This window comes from Kogia breviceps, chromosome 9 (assembly GCF_026419965.1).
Source record: "Kogia breviceps isolate mKogBre1 chromosome 9, mKogBre1 haplotype 1, whole genome shotgun sequence".
In the NCBI taxonomy this organism is placed as follows: Eukaryota; Metazoa; Chordata; class Mammalia; order Artiodactyla; family Physeteridae; genus Kogia; species Kogia breviceps.
The window spans coordinates 46,654,936-46,676,253 of record NC_081318.1 but is presented as its reverse complement, the minus strand read 5'-3'; the positions used below and the strand labels follow the sequence as shown (position 1 = coordinate 46,676,253).

General features: G+C 40.9%; 1 protein-coding gene across 5 annotated transcripts in view; it reads left to right on the top strand.

Moving 5' to 3' along the window:
* The window catches only part of PLEKHA8 (pleckstrin homology domain containing A8), a 128,026-nt gene that overhangs the window by 76,568 nt on the left and 30,140 nt on the right, over nt 1-21,318 (top strand). For 3 of the 5 annotated variants that reach the window (XM_067042407.1, XM_067042408.1, XM_059074351.2), the window contains 2 exons: nt 4,987-5,048; nt 10,421-13,177. The exons of the other annotated variants lie outside the window; for them this stretch is intronic. In XM_067042407.1, coding sequence (XP_066898508.1) covers nt 4,987-5,048; nt 10,421-10,618 — 260 coding nt within the window. In that variant the 3' untranslated portion in view covers nt 10,619-13,177. Of the gene's footprint in view, nt 1-4,986; nt 5,049-10,420; nt 13,178-21,318 lie in introns of those variants that run through there. 5 annotated transcript variants of the gene reach the window in all.

The following is a 21,318-nucleotide window of genomic DNA, read 5'->3' as shown; positions in this document are numbered from 1 at the left end:
GTACGTGAAAGGAAGAAAAGTTGCTCTGCCATTTCATGCACCATTGTACTAAATATTATGTGTTCTGCACTATTCCCTCAGTGGGATAGCATATTGCCACATCCCTCACCTCAGAATGATTCCATAAATGTCAGGTAAACATTAACCTAACCAAGACCTGTATCACAGAAGAGGAGAAAAAAGAAATGTAGAGGAGGCTCACTTATGCATTTAATATGAAAGGCTTTCACAAACAAGGAGAGCTATATGAGAGAGATGAAGTTAGAACTCATAATCAGATATTTGACATCAAATCATAACTTGACTAATTATTCTGAAAGTACCGGGAAATGTGATTCAGGTCATGCCCTTTCCAGAACTATTAACAGCATGTGCTTCTAATGGCAGAATTGGCTTACAGTACAAGTTTTCATCTCGATGGTGCCTGAAGGTAACAAAGGATATCTCTGGGTACTTGTTCCATCTCTGTCAACTGGTTATTGAGTTGGCTTTTCTCCATACAATTCATTTTGCCCAAAGTTTAGTCACTGTAAAGAATTTGGGGGTACTTTCCTAGTAGTAGGTTTTTTAAAATTATATCAAATATTTATCATTTGACCAAATATGTAAATATAATACCATCTACTACCTCATGACCCCATTACTTCCAGAGAAGATCTTCATCCAGAATTTGTAGTTTATCATTATATAATGGATGTTTTAATACTTTTACTATATATTTATGTGTCCACAAACAGTATCTAGTAATGTATTGCATGTTTTAAACGCATGTACATGGTGTCATGTTATACACATTCTTCCTCTTTCACTCAGTATTTTCAGATTTATTCACTGCTTATTCACTTTCAAACCTTTCTTTGTTCGTGGTTCTTGCCCAAGGACTTCCTAGTTTAGCTCATTTGCAGAACTTAGATGATTGTCACTTCCTGAGCTCAGTGAATGATAGATTTCACTTTTTCTGGCTTTGCTTGTCTACTTCTCAAGCTGTCTCCTAAAACTTAGATTTGCATTTCTCCTTTGCCCTCTAGATATCCACCAACAGTAATGGAAAGGTAGTTCTTGTTTAGATGCTATGATAGGTTGAGGCATAATCTCTAAATACCTCATAGAAAGTTTTTGACTAACCATTAAAGAAGTCAAATCTGCATTTTTATAAATAGAATAAGGTTCCAATTTTTTCAAGATATGGCTGGGAAAAGGCACATTTTTCATTTTCATTATTTTGTTTTATCACAAAGAATAAACATTAGTTTTGTCAAAATGGTTTAATGTGGCAAGAATGCCCCAAGTTCTCATTGCTTTTAGCTTTGTGACCTTGGGCAGGTAACTATCTCTCTGGGTCTTCTCTTTCTTCATCTGTAAGAGGAAGAGAATTGGGCAAGGTGATTGTCAACGCTTCCTACTTAGAAATTTTGACTCAGTTTCTAAGGAACTGACACATTTCAGAGAACTGGGAGAAGGGAATCATTTATGTCTTTCAGAGGCCAAAAATACTTCCAGATTATAGAAATGCATTATGATAATGAATGGGTATTACAGTGAAGATTAATGTATTTCATTATCTAATCTTCTCTAGGTAACTAAAATAGGTCAATGCTTAGACTTCATCCTAATTTAATGCAGCCTCACATGGCAGGGATATTTGCAGCCCTAGAAGTCAGCTAAAGACTTGGGGCAAGTCTTTTTCTTTTATGAATTTTATTTTATTTGTTGGTTTTCAATTGCAGAGGTGGTCTTCCTAGGGCTGAGTCAGGACCTAACCTAAATTCTCTGCCTCCCTCTTCTCCCATTAGACTTACCTGGCCCACATTTTGCCCAGTGGGACTCTTCTCTGGCAAGATGCAGGCACAGCAAGGAACAACTGCCTTCTCTAGAAGGGCTGGGGGGAGACAGATCGTGTTGCTGTACAATCACTCTCTCTTCCTTAGACCAGGCTGCCCCTCTTACTTGGACTCACAGCATCCTTGTTTTCTTGCTGTCCCATAGGAGGGAGCATGGAGAAGGGTTTCTGGGCTTTTTTGAGTGATTGACTTCACAGGCAAAGTGTAGGAAAGGTATAAGGTCCCTGAGGTTGGAGTAGCACTGGATCCAGAGCCCTTGTAAACAGGCAGTTTGTCTGCCAGGTGAACTCTGGAGCCGAAGGCTCAGGGACCAGGACAGCAGTCAGCTGCGTTTGCTGCATACCGTAAAGAAATACTGACCTCCTTTTACTGCCCTACCACAATTCCAAATCAGAATGATCATGACTGTTAGTAGAAGAAAATAACACTATCTGTATAGGAAAAAAAACTTAAGAGAATATAACTCCAGAATGCCCTCTGTGGTTACCTCTGGGAGGCATGATTATAGGTTTCTTTAGTTCTTCCCTTTTTGCATTTTCCATATTTTTAACAATGAACATGTATTATTTGTGAAACCAGAAAAAAAGCAGTAAGTGTTACTTTAAACTAACACTGTACCTCAGGTGGGAAGTTCAGAATCCTTGACACAGCATAAAAAAGGTCCTCACAGTTTGGCCCCAGCCCCAGTGATCCGCAGCCCTAGTGTACTGTTCCCCCTTCATGCCACCATCTCTCACAAGTCCATGTAGCTTTCTCTGTCTGCAGCCCCAGGTACCACCCTACTCTCTGCCCTACCCAGCCTTTGAGACTCCTTTGGAGAATTTTTTTCTGTCCACTTGCTCCCAGTCTGGATTCCTCTCTCTTTCTTTTCCCATAGCACTGGATAGAGATCTCTGTTATTATAGCAGTTGGAAATTTGCATAACAATGATTTGTTAAAGGCTGGCTCTCTTATAAACCTATGAACTTCCTGAGGGCAAGGGACTGAGTTTAAATCACCCAGTGATCCCTGCTGCCTTGCACTTAGTAAGGGGCAGTGGTAGACTCGCACTAAATTCTTGTTGAATGGAGCAGCTGTTCCATCACAGATGCCTTCGAGCAGACTGTAATGGCACTAAATTTCATCTACTGATTTTTAATGGCATTTAATACCTTACATGGATTAGGATCACAAGAAAGAGAGTGTTCCCACTATACCTCTGTGACTCACCTCAGGATGTTTCCCATGGACCTGTACACCTTCTTACCAGCCCAGATGGCTCCTTAGACGGTTAGAAATTTGACTGTCTTGCTGATTTACCGCAGAGGCTGTGCCTAGTATTTTCTGCCCATCTGCACCTATATGCTAGCAACCCTTTCTTCACTAAGGTCTTAGATACCATCTAAAATGTCCCTGATAACATCTGCCCGCTTAGAGAATCAGATAGATTTTAAGTGTGGTTTACATTGAAGACTTGTATCTTTGACACTGTCCTAGCCTATAGACTGTTCTCCTAAGAAAAAGATTGAATTTAATCTTGAGTTCTCCTTTAGGCTATTTCTAAGAGTCCTTTCTGCACTTGAATTTATTGATTTTTATCATTTCTGCCTTAGCTTCACCACACTGGATGCTGGCATTTCAACCCATTCCTAAAACTTTAGATAGCCAGTGAAATCTGCTGTTAGAATTCAAACGTACAGTCTTCTTTTATACAAAATATAATGTATTTTATGCAGACTTGAATTATGTAAAATTGATACATGGTATGCTAAAAGTATTAATAAAGCCTCATCCAAATTTTAAAAATAGAAATTGACAAGAATTACATCATTTCAAAGCTAGGGAGCTTGAATAAATTGTAAACTGTGTTCAAGCTACAGCCACATGGCAGTGCTGTTTTGCCCAGTAAAATGCAGATACCTGATGTTCTTTGGCAGTATTCTGTGAACCGTACTGCTTTTTACTGCATAGAAGCTTGTGGTTGTGGTTTTGGTGTCTTTTTTTTTTGTTATTTTAACATCTGCTCTTGTTATAATTTAAAATGTCTTTATATCCTATTACAGTGTCGCCCAAGCCTTGATTAAATGGTTGGTGGTGGTGCTTGTACTAGTGTTGAAACTAGCCCATGAAAATAAATAAGTTTGGAATAAAATTTAGATGTGGTAAAACATGATAAAGAAGGTCAAACAACCCCCATGATACTCTGTGCTGTAATTTAGGAGTGTGAGGACTCTGTAGACCACCGGAGGTGATGCTGAGAAAATAAAATGGAGCATTGAAATAAAAATGCACTGTGGTGATGTAGAGCTGTGCCCTCCTGAGAGCGCATTTATTCCTGTGGAAAAATCAGTTTTGAATTTTGCATATATTGAATTATTCAAAGCCTTCAGGAACACATCCCTTGCATAAAATGCAGTCATCTTGTTCTTGAGATTTTTTTTTTTTTGGTAATTAAAATTATTATATAGCAGTTTTTAAATCTCCTTTTAAAAAACTCATTGGGACAAAACTAATAGGTTTTTATCTTTAAAGTCTAGAATGTGAATGACTTTTATCAGTAGGCCTCACCATTTACTTTATATCTACCTTAATAACTTCAAGCTGTTCTTTCCATAATAGTTTTAAAGGTTTCTAGCTTTAAAACTGTATATCCAGGGTCATAGGGACATCTAGGACAAGCATTTGACATCCCAGAATAGAATGTTAGAACTGAAGAGAACCTTGGAGGTCATTTTACAAAGGGGGAAACAGATGTTAGAGAGGTCAGCTAAGGGACTGGCTCAGGATCACACAACATTTCAAAGAACTGCATTTTTATATTTTTATAGTGTATTTAAAATTGTATTTCATCTCTATATTATGATATCTTTTCCTCCCTCTTTACTCCCTTATATGTATTGAATTTTCCAACCATGATCATAAGCTAAAGTTGAGCTATGACACAGGGTAAGAGTGGAAATACCAATTTTTCTTTTAAAAAAAGATCTCTGTAGGCTTTTTTCCTACTCAAGATTTTTGGGGTACATAATCTCAAAATTTAGCTTTTTTTAATCAGTTTCTAATACCAATAGGAATGTGCTGCTACATACATTAGAAAGGACATGATACAAATAGCACATCAAATTCTGATGAAATTGTTCCTCACAGAGTTTTTCTTCTTTTCAAGATAATGCATATGGTAAAACATTACGGCAGCACCACGGCTGGGTAGTTCGAGGGGTTTTTGCGGTAAGTAATCCTTCTGCCTCCGGATGTTCTGATGGTCACGGCAAGGTGTTTTGTTTTGCTTTGTGTGTGTGGTGTTTCTGTTTGTTTTTGAGAGTAAGAACAAAATCTTGCTTATTTCATTTAAGTCTATAGGTCTTTGTTGTGTGGAAACGTTGGCAACAAAAAGTAAGAAAAGACTGTTAGAATGTGCTTCACCTTTTCCAGTTCCAGTGACCCTGAGAAGATTGGTCTCAGAAGTGGTTGCCTTCTGATGTGGTTAGTAGAGTGTCAGTGTAGAGACAGGCAGGGAGCTGTCAAATGCTCACCACTGAGGGGAGACCAGTGGTGCTTTCAAGCCCATAGCTCCCTCCGCTGCCTGTTAAAGTCAGTCCTGTTGATCCTCAGATTTTAGTCAGGTTTTTTTCCCCTAAACTGAATTTTGTCTTGAATATTAACTGACCTGGGTTGCCAGTGGCTAGGACTAGAAATATCTTCTTACCCAGTTGTCTTCTTTATGGAGGTGTTTGTATTCGTATGTTTCGGCTCCTGTTAGCTACCGCTCCTTCCTTCCTTGCATGACCTAGGAAGCACACACACCTGCGAATCATAGTCCCCTGGACAAATCACTTAGCCTGCTTTGTAAAATAGAAGGAGAAGAAGATGGCCCCTTATGTCAGCAGTAATACTCTGTTATTCTCCCATCTGGGGAGAGGTCAGCCTTAGTCAGGTGCAGCCATGAAAAGGCGGAGTCTCATGTAGTGGTACAGTAGGAAATGTCATAGAATATGAGTGTTGTTTGGAAGGTCGGGGGATTAAAAACAGCCTTGCAGATGATGGTCTTTTACTAATTTAAAGCATGGGAGACATCATTTGCCTAAGGTAAGAACTGTTCAGGTCATGATTTACTAGGAGGCAGGTAAAGAAAGCGGGAAGAATTTACCGTGGAAGAAATCAGATTTTAGTGAAAATGAAACATTTTTGAAAGCATAGAGATGACTAGCTCTATGTCCTACTGTTCACTGGAATAGGAGCCAGACCAGTTGCAGCCACAGACTGCTCACACTTACCTTCAGTGCATGTTTAATAACATAATAATAGTTACCATTTGGCTGTTGGACACTTACTGTGTATCAGGCACTGTGCCAGGTACTTCTGTGTTCATTATCTTTGGTAATCCTCAGGATTGACTCCCACATATTTTACAAGTTCAGAACTGTTTATTCCAGTCCCAGAGTGAGGCAGTGGCAGAGTCCGGGTCTAAACCCAGATCTGCTGTCTCCACGGCCGGTGCTCATCCCACACATCACAGCTCTCCACAGTGAAGACAGAATAACTGAGAAACTGCTAGTGAGAAATTAGGCAAAGGGTGCTGCTGCATTCATCAGTCTCCCTGAGTAAATACTGTGATTGCCTGCAGGAGCCTGACACCTGAGTTCCCTTGGTGAGATGACAAAGCCTAAAAACACTGAGATGCACCATTTATAAGAAACATAAATGTGGTTTGGGGTTGTTTTTTTTTTTTTCAGTATAGAAGGCAGAGTTTAATCCTGAAATATTATTTGATGATCCGAGATGTTGCCAACAAGAATGAAGCTATAGCACAAAATTTATCATAAGTGTGAGTCTTTAAAAGAACATTTTAACTTACAGGATTTTTCCCAATATATAGTAATTTAGACTCATTGTAAAAAAAAATTTTTTTTAACTATGGAAGAATAGAAAGGGTAAAAATTAAAATTGTCCATAATCTCACCACTCTATAATAAGGATTTTTAACATTTTTGTGTTTTACCTTCTTAGCTCTTATTTTCATATACTTTTACATATTCTCTTCAATATTGTTCTATTTCATTTCATATATTTATATAAATATCTACTTATAGATACTTATATTTTTATATTTACATGGTTATTTTATGTGTATAATTATCTTTATTTTGTATATCTACTCTGTATATGCATATAAATTTTTTTGACATTTAGCTGGTAGTATAATTTTGTATTCTTTTTCTCCACTTTTTTATTTTCTAGTTTTATTGAGAAATAATTGACATACATTACTGTATGTTTAAGGTGCACAGCATGATGGTTCGATTTACATGTATTGTGAAATGATTACCACAGTAGCTTCAGCTAACATCCATCTTCTCCTATAGATACAATTTTTAAAAAAGAAAGGAAAAAATTTTTCTCCTTATGATGTGAACTCTTAGAATTTACTCTTGGGACAAGTTTGCTGTGTATCCAACAGCAGTGTTAGCCGTAGTCTTCCCCACTTATTTTTAGGGACTGCATAATATTTCCCTAGTATGGAGGTACCATAATGTATTTGCCCAAATCTCTGTGTTGGAAATTTCAGCTGCTTCTAAGTTTGTTTTACAGACAGAACAGCATCTGTTTTTATGCATTTTTGACTAACACTGTTATTTCCTCAAAATAGGTTCCTAGAAGTAGAATTGCTATGTCTAATACCAAGAAACTACAGCCACAACTTAGAATTGGAGCACTTACCATGCACTAGATGTTGTTTTAAGTGCTTTACTTACATAAAGTTACTAATCTCATAACTCTGAGGTAGGTTCTCTTATTTCCCCTGCTCATAGACAAGGAAACCTGAAACACATAGAGGTGAGGTAATACACCCAAAGTTATAGAGTAAGAACATTTTGAAGACTTGACATTATTGCCAATAGTTTTTAAAGTTGCTGGTTTTTAAGAAAATAGATTATGTTGAGCAGTTGGCAACAGCCTTATCAGTAGAGGAGCTACCTTTCAGTCTCTCTCCTGTTATTCTCTAAGTCATCCCTACCTTGGAAAGTTTATTGAGTTTTCTAATGTGCTAATTAAAATTATCAGGGGCGAATTCATTTAACTAATCCTGGTTGCTCAGAGAAATGGCTTTTACGCTCAAGAAATTTGACTTAATTACCAGACAAATAGTGAACTTTTATCCTCAAACAGTTACCGTCTGTGGAACTGCTGCCCACTCTAGGCTCTGCCTCTTTCTGTGGCTCCCTGTTTTGGCTTCATCTTCAGTTGAGTTCTGTCATTGTTTCCCAAATAGACTCGGCTGCATCAAAGTCCACTAGGAGTCTTTGAGAAATCTGTAGTCCTGGGTCACACTCTGGAGAAACTTTAAAATTTTTAAATTTTACTTAAATATATATACATAGAGTTTTGTTTTGTTTTTTATCACAGAGTCCAAAAAGGTTATAACAAAAAATAGCAGTTTGTTCCATACTTCTCAGACTCACTGAAAGAGGCTGCCAATTTCAACTGCTTTGACTATTTCTTCCAATACCTCTGTAATTCTAAAACTATTTACTGTTCTTTGTGGACTTATCAATTTTAATTACTGTTGATTTCTGTTATAGATTAGAAATTAGCTCTCTTAGACCTTACTGTCACTACCTCACCTCCCCTGCCTCCACCTTCCCTGTATAATTATATCACAAGGTAACATGATGATGATGAGCCAAAATTCTGTGATTTTTTTCGTTCTTTCTTACATGAGTTTTACATTTTTTCTCCGTACCATCGGATTTCTCAGAGCACCATCATTCTGAACTCATGAATGTATCAGATTATCTGTATTTTTTTTTTCTTGGAGTGTGCCCTTCCAGCACTTTCTAAACTCTTCTTCCAGTCTAAATTGTTGTACTGCTATTGCCCTAGGACTTTTCACAGGTTTTCCTATATTGCATCCCCACCTCACCCTAATTCCATTTCCCAAGTCCTATGACTTCCTATTTCTTGATCCAATCCCTTTTTTTGATGGTATCCAAACTCTAGTAGCTTCCTAAGAAAGGGTGCAAGGGAGCTAAATTTTTGAGTTCCTGAAACTATCTTTATTCTGCCCCTTTTTTCCTAGAGTGTTGCTTTGGCTGGTGTAAAATTCTAGGTTAATAGTAATTTTCTCTCAGTACTTTGAAGGCATTCATTCCTCTGATGTCCTCCAGCTTCCAGTGTTACTATTGTAAAATCTAATGTGCCACTGTGTATAAACTGTTCCTCACCTCCTTCTAGATGCTTTTAGGATCTGTTCTTTATGCCCACATTCTAAAATTTCACCGTGTTCTCCTTTTGGTCTTTATCATTCATTCTGCTGAGCACTTGGATAGGTCTTTAAATCTGGAAACTCATATCCTTCAGTTCTGGGAGATTTTCTCACATTATGTTTTTGGACATTTACCTTCCCTTCATTCTCTGCTCTCCCTGTACCCCTATCATTATTTGAGTATTCATTATGTGCCAGGCAGTGGAATAAACACATCCTACATGTCCCATTAATCCCTCAAATAAGGAAAGTGCTATCAGTCATCTTCTATAGATGAGGAAACTGAGGTTCTAGGAGTTTAATCACCTTGCTTAAATTCCTCAAGCTGATATGTAAAAGATTGGGGATTCAAGTCCAGGTCTCCTCACCCACGCCTGTGCTTTAACCACTGCATAATGCCAGTCATTTTCCAGTTGCAGAAAAGGAGAGGGTTGATTCTCAAAAGACTTTTCAATATAAGGAAGCTCAAGAAAGCAACTGCAGAATGATTATTCAAGATTCCAAAAAGTCTCCTGAGAACTCAGCGGAGCCAAACCAGTAGGTGCCAGATAGCAGATTTGAGCAAGCTTAGGGAACAGTTGGCCTGCAAAGGGAGGGGAGCTATAAGGAGCTTAGGAAATCTTCCATCGGAGAAGCAGTGTGGTTGCTGGTGTTGTTGAAAAAGCATAGAGACGATTCTAAGTTCAGATCCCGGCCTGCCCTGGCGCTCACTAGCTGGGTGATGTCTATCTGTCAGATAGGAATGTAAATTGTACAGGGTTCTTGCAAAGATTAACTGGGATAAAATAGGTTAAAGCATCAGTGTACAAGCAGACAACAAATGTTAACCCCCTTCCTTTTTAGAAAATATTCAAGACTACAAAGGAAATATCCATGTAGGGGGAAATAGGAGACATGCAAAGAAAGTACGTGGAGATGAGATACAAATAGGATGGTGAGACGCCCTGCCAGGCTGGCTATGTGCCGACAAAGACTATGGTAGCAGCATGCATGCAGGTCATCCTGAGCACTCAACCGGAAGAGGCTGGATCACTGTGAATGAGAAAGGAGCTTTTCTCAAACTGTTTTTTCTCTCAGCATTCCCTGACTTGATGGGATTATGCATCCTCAAGATGGCCCAAGAACATACTTGCTTCTTCTAGCCTTAAAGTGATTTGGGGCTTGAAACATAATTTTAGAGTCCATAAACTGAAAGGGTGTATGCCTTTTTTTTTTACTCTCGCGCCCCTCCGCTCTGTATGTGTGTGAGTGTGTGTGCACGCATGCGCTTGTGCATGAGTATAATGTGCAAGAGCACGAGCTGTGGTGCAGCTTCTCACGGGCAATTCTTTTGCAGTTAGCTCTGAGGGCAGCTCCATCCTATGAAGATTTTGTGGCTGCATTAACCATTAAGGAAGGAGACCACCAGAAAGCAGCTTTCAGTGTTGGGATGCAGAGGGACCTCAGCCTTTACCTCCCTGCCATGGAAAAGCAGCTGGCGATACTGGACACTTTATATGAGGTCCACGGACTGGAGTCTGACGAGGTGGTATGATGTCTGCAGGGCAGCGCCGCCTCCTAACTTCAGGGAATAAAGTTCGCTAAAGTGTTTTGTTGCCCTACTTACTTTCCAGCAGCAGCTTCAGTCCTCTCCAATTCCTTACTTGGAGGGATGGAGAGGAGGAGGCAAAGCCTAGTGCTTTTATGTATAATTTTTTAAATGCATATATGTTTTGTGTGTTTAAAAATCAAGGTGCTATATATTCAGTTCAAAAGGCCTCCTGGAAACCAAATCATAGCTGTTACACAGGTGTGAACGGCGAGTTATAAGAGCAGATTTGGCAAATGAATTTGTTAGTATTGTGTTTTGCTTTTAGTTTTAATGGGCCACCCAAACCCAAGCTGAAAATGAGCAATTTTTTTAATCAAGGACTGTAACTCATAGCCAGTGTTTCAATCAATTTAGAATTAGACTAAAAACTTAGAGGGAGCTCAGCCCCTTTGTTGAAGCTATTGAAATGTAGAGTTTGCTATTCCTAGACATCCTGCAAAGAATCCTCTTCTCTGTGGCTCTGTGGGCCAGAAGAGCCTGTGTAGTCAGTGTGTCGGGGCATTGGTGTGACCAAGCAGTGCCATCCCTGTTTACGGGCCAGGAGACTGGCTCTGAAGAGATGAGTGGTGTGTCCTAGCCCCTAGCTGGAGGACGGTACGGGTGGGGTGGGACAGGCCATCTGAGGTGACCCCTGTGCAGTGCACACCCTTTGCCAGACTGCTTTCCTCGGCATCATCTCAGTTGGACATCAGAGCAAAACCATGACATTCAGGGATTATTATTAAACTTCAAAAGTAAGGTTTAAAGGTCGAGGGATTTGCTCAGTCACACAGCCACTAAATAGAAGAACCATGTGATTTCCATGTGTGATCTGGACCACCTCTGCATCAAAATCACATGGAGTGCTTGTTTGAAAAGCAAATTCCCAGGCCTTACCTTGACCCGAAGAACCAGAATTGTGGGATCGGGACTCAGGATAATAAACCTTGAATTTGAATAAACTTCCCAAGTTATTCTTTTGCACACAGGGTTGAAGAGCTACGAGATTAAATTCTAGTTTACAGAATTCCCAGTCTTCTGCATGAACTAAATGATGTGTCCTTTTTTTTCAAAGAGGAAGAGGCTATCGTTGAAGTGAAGTAGTTAAAGGGAGAGTGAGAAATGGAGAAAGTTTACTCAGCAGGTTTCTTAATTGAGCCACAGCAGGCCTTCAGGGACCAGGGTTCTGAATGGGCTCTCTGATCAGTCTTGGCTTTATCACCAATGGCACAGAGTAAGCTAAACGCAGCTGCTTATCTATCTCAGAAGCTCTGGGACTGTGTCACAGTTTAAAGGTGGGATTGAAGCCTTTCACAAAACAGCCTTGTGTAGGCGTTCTCCTGAAGAGTGTGACGCCGGGACTGTGGCCCTAGTCTCTCAGTAGGCCAGGCTGGCAAGGGCGGGCGGCAGGGAGAGGCCATGGGTGCCTTCCCTGTCAGGGGCTACTCGCTTAAAGTAGCTGGAAGGGAAGTTCCCCGGGTAGAAGGTGAGTTCCTTTGAGGGGCACAGGTGATGCTGTCCCGAGGGCAAAGAGAACCCTCTCCTTAGGTGAGAGATTAATGTAGGGAGGGGTATGGATTTTTTTTGTCTGTCTTTAAACAAATGGGCATTTATGTAGCTCAAATTAATGAAGCAGATCCTGTGCTCGGTAAGGACTTCTGGAAAATGCTTAAATTTTAGAAAAGCAACATCAACTATTTTAAGGCTAGGGAGAAAAAGGGTGCTAAAGTGATGTTGATTCTTTTGTATCTTAGCGCTTGCTGTTAGCAGCTGCTAAGGTGTGTATGTTGTCTTCTCCCATTCCCACGAGTAATTAGTGAGGACCTCCTTCTCTGGCTAGTGTGAACATGATGGCCGGACTAGGGGATAATTTAGACTTCCTGCCCTTACAGAGCCTCCTAAAAGGGAAAAAGGAAAAGCCACCAGCCTTTTCTTTACCTTGAATGAATGCGCGTTAGACGCTGCGCCATTGGGTGGGGGTGCTACCAGGAGATTGCAGTGTTGTGAAGCGTGACCGTTCCGAGCAAATGCCGGTGCTCCCCGTCACCTCAGGAGAACTGGTACGGCCTCCGGGAGAGAGGTGGGCACGTTGAAAATACCTCAGATTTTCCACCGAGGCTTTGAATATACACAAAAAGAAAGCTGCTCAGCATGGCCACTTTGCGTTTCTATAGGTACTGCCTTGGTGTATATGACCCAGTTTTCTGGGAAAGAAGGGTTTCATATTATCTGGGATCTTTGGGAACCCAGATCAGAGTAGCTTGAATAACTTGAATAAGTTGCATTACCTACTCAACACTTTTCCAACCCTACAGCAAGGGGGTAATGTTTTTTGATAGGTATTTTCCTCACTGGAGCATACTAAGTTTACCTAAGATGCGTAAAGCTCTGGAAATTGAACTTCATGTTAGATGACAAATTCAACTTGACCTGACGCTTGGCACAGTCAGAGCTTCCTCCTGGACCTGCAGTATTTGCTTCTCCATTTTATTTAAAGGCATAATGTGTGCTAATTGGCATTTACTATCTAAGATGAAGACAAAGAGAAAAGATAAGGCTTTCTCTCCATAATCCTCTAAGATTCCTGGGACCTCTAAGCTTTCTTTCGCTGACCGCGAGGGGAAAACGCTAGTATGTCTGTTGGTTGCTCAAACGTTTTTAGGATTCCCTTTCTAGAGTAACCTTTAGAGAGATTCTGAAAGAAAAGAAAAGGTAATGTGTCTTCTAAGTATCACTAGAAGCTAATAAGTAGCATTTGGACGACTTCTTATAAGGCACTTCCATACACATAATTTCATCATGTCTGCACTTCTCCCCACAGCAGAAGCCAGCCCTTACGCTTAGGAGGGATTAATGTATATTTGTCTAACTAAACAAAATCCCTTCAATGATGGCAATTTTTTTTTTGTCCTTGAAAGCAAATTTGATTCGTTGTAGCTAATCTTGACAAAAATGTTAAGTTAGAGGGATACCTTTTGGGGAAGAACCACCTTCTGACTATGAGGTAGAAATGATTTTCTCATCACCCCTCTTGATCCAGCTCCTCAGGTAGTTCTAGAACTGGGGCTCTTGGAATGTTGAGCACATCAGTCCCCAGGGAATTGACTTGGAAAGGCATCGTTTGTTAGAATGTGTAAGTAGTGGCTTCAGGTGCCTTGTCATCATTATTTGTGTGTCATTCTGAAAATAAATCCTCCCCAAATGTCATATTCCACAATGAGGGATATCCGAACTCCATAGTTCAGCCCTGCTGCTTCTCTCTCCTCTTCTGTTACTAATGATTGCGAACAGTGCCCCCATCAGAGCACCAAATCCATCCTCTTTCTTAGCTGTTCTGCTCCATTCCTCAGCAGCAGCTTCTGGCACATATGTAGAGCATCTGGCACAGACCTAGCCAGGGTCAGGTGCCCAGTCAGTGGGCATTCTCTTCCCCTCCCCAACTGCAAGAGCTTCTTAAAGCACCCCTGTTCCCATGTGTAGCTGTAAAGCAGGTGACCACATGGTGTGTAGCATCTAGGAAAGGTGATCTGTTAATAGATGAGTGCTGCTGGAAAGGTTTGCAATCTTCTCTTTTTGATTAATTAATCAAAAGTTAATGCTTTCAACTTTATATTTTCGGAAAAGTGTTTTTAATTAAGAAAAATATGTGGTAGGGACCAATAAATAAATTATACTCTGCTTTATTAAATTTGTAGTAAGTAAAAGAGCTGAAGGAAGAGGTATCTTATTAAGGAAACTTAATCTGATTGTGAAAGTCATATGTATGAAGAAATATCATTTAAGTCCGTAAGAAGAGTCAAAGGGTCGGGAGCAATACAAGACAATGTGATTTTGGAAGCTTCCTGAAACAACACTTTTTATGTTTTTCTCTACTAAACGACCATGTCCTATAAGAAGTTGGTTACATGATGGTACATTTCTGAATCATTGATTAAAATCAGTTGCTTCTGATATTAGTCATGGGTTTTATAACTCTTCAGCTTCCCTGCCCTTGTTTCATTTCTTTTTTTAAGGTGAACTATCAACCTTTAAAAATTTTTTTAGATTTAGAATTTGTAAGTACAGTACATTTTAAGCCATTGTTCTGTTAGCTGAGCTAACGTGTTTGGTCTTGGAGGGGCTGACTTCCATATGCCATTTGTGATCTGGTGGACTCTGTACATGAGCTTCAGTGTCTACACAGCAACCCGTGTCCCTGTGACGTGCACATAGAGTGCTTTACTTAGAAACACACTCTGCTTCTGGGCGGCCCTTTGTGGTCTGCAGTTGCTTACTCAGGGGTTCATAAGAATGACAAAAATACCCACTAGCTGTCTAATAGTATTTTAAGACTGCTTATCTGTTACAAGGGTGTTAGAGTCCTTTCAGCAATTCCATGAACATACTATTCACTAGACCTCCTCTGGAAATGTCCCCAGTCCTATCCTGGCGCAGGCAGTAGCCTGTGTACAGAAGCCATTTGCATGATTTCTTGTTGCGTTGCTGCATCAGGGTACTTGGAAGCGATCCTCAGCAGTACGGTTGACGCAGGCATTGATCTTTCTTCTCCACTGTTTCTATATAGCTTTTCATTAAAAGGAGAAAACATACCGCTACTCTGCAAAGCAGAAGTTTTCAAAATTCTTCGGTTACCCTTTTTAATCACTTCCCTTTCAGCGTGAACAAATGTTTTCAGCTAAGCTATGTAAGAACACAACAGGTCTTGCTTGTTTTAAGCACTGTCCATTCTATTTTATATATTTTAAAGTGTGATCAGTATTTCTTCCCTGTACTTTATAAACAGAAACCACCCTGAAATGGTTGATGATACCCCTTGCAAAGCTTATCTCATCCACAGACTCCTGCGTATCTGTGTCTGTTTATCGGTGTATATGGAGTCAGTGGTGACAAAGGTGATCTAGAAGTAATTCTGTTGCTTCCCAGAAGGCTAATGAGCCAGTCTCCTGGCATGTTTGATGCATGAATCCCTTTGTGTCATGACAATTTCACTAGAATGTCAGTAAACAGCCCAACTACCTCATATGAAATTGGCTGTGGACAATCTGTGTCAGATGAGACATGTGTTAAGGTTGATTTAATCTGGTTAATAGATTGGACAAAGTGATGTCTCTATAAAGAAGAAAGATGTTAGACCAGATGCCAAAGGCTACAATGTACATAGATTTCCTTGGGTTGCTTTTTTAAGTCAGTGTTTAATTGTACCCACAGTATTCTCATCTCCATTGTTTGTGATCTCATAGATCCATGCACTTTGAATATCTGTCACATGCAATCCTATGTTACCTGTTCTTGTCCTTCAGCATTTTGAATGAGCATCATAATGACAGTAGAAAGCAACAGTAGAAAGCAAGTGTCCAGTGGTTTGTTGATTCCTTAATTTTAATGGACCTTTACTTAGAATATAATGTGTTGGAGCCTTTAAGGATCAACTGATAAATGAGAATTTCATGTTTAGGTTTCATGTAAAACTCTGTCCAAGTTCTAACTCTGTATCTTGTGGGGAGGGGGAACAAGGGAGGGATTTACTTTTTTTGCAAAAATATTTGAAAACATCTGTCAGATTTTATATTCATTAGTTATAATAAACTTATTTTTAAAGTATTTTATCAAGTGCTTCTCTTAAAGATTGTGTGGGTTTTTCTTTAATGAATATGCCAGTAATAAGTATCATTTATGGAATATATACTATTTGCTGGGCATCATTCCAAGCTCTTTACAAATATTAATACACTTAGTCCTCCTAATCACTCTATGGAGCCGGTACTGTTATTAACTTCAAGTTACAGATGAGGAAAACTGAGGCACAAAATGGGGAAGCCCCTTGTCTAAGGTCCCACAGCTGATGAGGAGTAGAGCCAGGCTACAAACTGAGGCAGCCCAGCTCCAAAATCTTTATAACAGACTATTTAAACCTAAACAAAACTTAATTTTGAAACATCAAATAACCACTGTAATGGCATTGCCCCCGGGTGTTCTAAGCACACTAGAAAGACGAGCTCCTGTCACAGGTGGCTGTGTTCTTTGGCCTGGTTTAATTCTGTCTTCAGAGAAACCATAAACGCAGAACAAAGAGATGAATTTGCTGTGCTTAACCTCTGAGTTGCTGTTTGGTCACATTCAAAGCAGATACTTTTTCGCCTAAATCACTTGGTGCCGAAGTAGGGTTGAACTTGTTAGGTTTTCACTCTCTGATACTTGTTGGTGGATGTTAAGACGCCTGCAGATAGATAAATACGTGTGGCTGGCGATGGGGTGCAACCCTGCCCACACGGCCTCCTCTCCAGCCACCTCTTTAAATACATGAGCTAGGCCAGTTAGAACTGGGACAGGGAGGGTTGAAGGAAGAGAGAGAAACCAGTGAAGTGTGGTAGGTGTTTGAGCAAAAGGGTCCTGTGGAGTCTGAGCTGGGGTGGCCATGCTGGGCCACGTGCAAGAGGAGGAAAAAGAGAAAGCCGGTGAGAAAGGAAAGGATGGTGCAGGCACACCGAGAAGCAAGGACAAAGAATTGTGTAGTTGCCACGCACCAGCAAACTTTCCTTGAAGGCTGGCTCTCCCTTTCCCACTTCTAGCTCCTGCCCTAGAATTCCTCCCCTTGAGAACCCTGTACCTTTACGGTAAGACCCTAACCTTTTTTGCTTACGCTGCTTTTAGCGGGCTTCTTTTTCTTGACGCAATCCCTATGACAAGCATGTGTGTCTTTATTCCACACTGAGTAATAGGCAAGTCCAGAAACACCCAAGTGATATATGTTGAAGAACCACCACCACCGTCATTCTCACTGTGCAAAATGGAAATGCCTCTCCAGACCTGAAGTCAGTCTGTATGGGCTCTGCTTATTCTAACTTACGTGCAATTCCCCCAGAAAACCCCAGGGGCCTTTTTGTAACAGCTTTGTTCTTATAAATTGTAAGCATCAGTTCTCCCAGAGATGGTGGTATAAGGACTAGCTGACCATCTCCTGCCTTCCCCCATTCCTGCCTGGAGCAGTGTGCTCAGATATGCGTGTGTGAGGAGTCAGTTGCTGTCCCTCAGCTCCGCCCTCTGCAGTAGTTGGAAACCATGAAAAGATAAGCTTCCTGGAGGATGAACCAAGGTGGGTTCAAAAGAGACCATGTTTGGACATCTGTCCTGATTTCTGGTGGGCAGGAGAGCAAAGTTGCCTTGTGCTAATGAGGGGCCAGCTGAGGAGAGGCAATGTCTACTGCTTCCTATTCTTCCAGAACCTGAGAATACTGGTACATTTTCTGTTTTATTACTATTCTACAAGAATGTGGATACAACTGGAATATGGAGTGTGGATAAGTCACTCACCTGGGTTGTGATCTTGGAGCTCCAATCCAGACCCATCTGCCTCCTGATCATTGATCCTTAGATGTCCTACCTTCGTCTGGAACCCCAATTCCAAACGTGGTTGCCCCATAAGCTTTGCCATCTAAGTCAGTGACATCACCGTTATTCTCATCTCTCAGGCAAGAAATTCAGACACCCTAAACTCCCTCACTTCTAAGCGCTTTTCCCAGTTTGTTATGAAGTCCTGTCTCGGCGTGCGCACTCCCAGTGGCTACAGCCTTGATCTCTGAATTCTGTGCTTTTTCAGCCTGTCACTGTCTTTCTGAAAAATCCTTGATGACTCCATGCCATGGTTCAGGTTGCTTTACAGACTTGCATTGCCCTTTCCCCTTCCTGAAAACCCAGACTGAGTCTCTTCAGAAACTGCCCTGACGCAGTAAATCCCAGCCATCAATTTCACCTCTAAACACTTCCTGCACTTCTAAACAATGTCACATAAATTAGAACTTGATGATGGGAAGTGTGACTACATGAGAAATGGACTAATTCTTTGGTGCATATTTTGGTTATCAGTGTAGCCGCCTCCCTCACTAAACCATAAACTTCACTTTCTTCAAAATAGTGTGCCCAGCACCCAACAGTGCCTTCCTGTCCATGGGAGGATTCCAGAACTATCATAGAAGTTGGGCATTACCTCCGATGGTATTCCCTGGTTCCTTCAGGTGTGTAACTACTGTTATGTAGCTAGATAAAAATATTTTGAAGCAAAGCCATACACATCTCTTCCAGTCCTCCTTGCTTCCTTGGCTGCTCAAGAGTTATTGACTGAACACTCAGAGTATAAATAATTTATGGGTTTTTTTGTATTTTGCCTTCGTTAATGCAGGTAATAAATGTTTTTTTAATGGTGCTTATGTGTATCAAATTATGAACAATTAGAAGGCAAAGTCCAGCTCATGGTTCTCAGCCCTATTTGTACATTAGAATTAATAGAAGGACTTAAAAAACAAACAAACAAAAATACTGATGGAGGGACTTCCCTGATGGTGCAGTAGTTAAGAATCCACCTGCCAATGCAGGGAACACGGGTTCGATCCCTGGGCTGGGAAGATCCCACATGCTGTGGAGCAACTAAACCCGTGCACCACAACTACTGAGCCTGTGCTTGAGCCCACGAGCCACAACTGCTGAGCCCGCGCACCACAACTACTGAAGCCCATGTGCTGTAGAGCCCGCGTGCCACGACTCCTGAGCCCACGAGCCACAACTACTGAAGCCCGCGCGCTCTAGGGCCAGCCTGCTGCAACTACTGTGCCCGCGTGCTACAACTGCTGAGCCCACGTGCTACAACAACTGAAGCGCGCACGCCTGGAGCCTGTGCTCCGCAACAAGAGAAGCCACAGCGATGAGAAGCCCACACAGCGCAACAAAGAGTAGCCCCCACTCATCGCAACTAGAGAAAGCTTGTGCGCAGCAATGAAGACCCAAAGCAGCCATAAATAAATACATAAATAAATACATAATAAATAAAAAGTAAAAATTTTTAAATTAAAAACCAGTAAAAAAAAAACATTTCACCCGGGCTTCCCTGGTGGCTCAGTGGTTGAGAATCCGCCTGCCGATGCAGGGGACACGGGTTCATGCCCCGGTCCGGGAAGATCCCACATGCCACAGAGCGGCTGGGCCCGTGAGCCATGGCCGCTGAGCCTGCGTGTCCGGAGCCTGTGCTCCGCAATGGGAGAGGCCACAACAGTGAGAGGCCCGTGTACCACACACAAAAAAAATTTCACCAGCGATGAAACAAAAGAAGGAGCCCGACCTTGTTGTTACGCCCTAAATTTCAAAAGTTGATCACCAAAGAAAAAGACCAGGTTTTTCTGGCAAGAATGAGAAGAGTTCCTAATCCTGCCCTTATTGGGGGAATTTGCAAAATCCAGAATTCTCATTAAAATCTCAGATTTTGGAAAGAAGATTGGAGAGTTGGACAGGATGAGTAGACATCTCTTTCTTCCTCTGAGTGGGGCTGGTGCGTGCGTGTGTGTGTGTGTGTGTAGGTGGAAGGGGATTTTGCTGGAGAGAGATGGGTGAATAAGGAACAGGAACAACCAGTGCATCCCTGATTTAAGAGAAAAAGCCACATCCCAAGGGTATTCTCCCCCATGATATAGTAGATAATCTCTCCTCTCCATTCGGAGTTCACACTGGTGCAGGACTTAATATAACTATCAGAAAGCAGAGCAGAGTCCAGTCCCTCCAATAAGAGCCTGTATACACAGCTCTTCCTCCTTCCCCCATGCAGACACACATAGACAAGCAGGGCTCAGGTTTGGCTGGTACACACTGGTATGACTGTGCTGGTTATTAAAATATCGAAATGCTTCTATACCAGGAAGTAAATAATCACTCTCTGAAGTGACTCATGCTGCTTTGACCCCAGCCCCTCTCACGAGAACCACCCAACTCCAGACCACCCCACAATCCGGTACCTAAAAGGATAACCTGTGGCCTAACGAGGAGCCTTCAAACCCCTGCCCCAGAGCTGTGGTCAACCTGTTTTCTGCTTATTCAGTGTCTGTGTCATGCTAGTTATTAAATATTTTTAATATCATCCATGCAGGAAAGTATATAGAACACAAGCTCACAGAGGAAGAGAAATAGCTGTCAAATAAGATGGGAAATACGCCAAGGAGAATATACCAACACCATATCAAAGCAGATAAATGGTCTGAACAGACTTGCCCACCTTAAGCATGAGCAAATTTCAATTAAATGGCCTGGTAACCACATACATATGCTACAGGCAGCAAAGGGAGCAGAGTGGGGAACAGAGGAAACCAAGAGGGAAGAAAAGCTAACCTAAGAAACAAAAGTTCCTACAGGTATATTGTGTTCTCAAAGAACATCAAAAGAACAAGAATTCAGTAAAACAAGAGCTCACATATGAGCTGATTAAACAAAATGAGATAAAAGGGCAGATTGCAGAGCTAAGGAAACAACTTGGCCAAAATAACACTATTATAGAACAAATCAATGAATTAGAAATAGCAAGAAACATGGTTGAAAACTGAATTGGTAACATAGAAGAAAAGGCTTGAGATGACTGCGAGTGAATGAAGAATTTAAAAAACCAAGATTAATTCTTGAGAGGACAACTGTAGAAAGAAAAAGATATTCTAACATTAATTGGTATCCAAAAAAAAAAAAAAAAAAAGGGAACTAAAAAAGTACTAAAAGGTATAATACAGAAATGTTTTCCTGGAATGAAGGAATCAATCTTCAGATTGAAAAAGTACACTATGTTGTAGGGAATCTTAGAGAAAGCACTTGACACCAAAACGTATCCTGATGAAGTTAATGAACTTAAAGAATGAAGA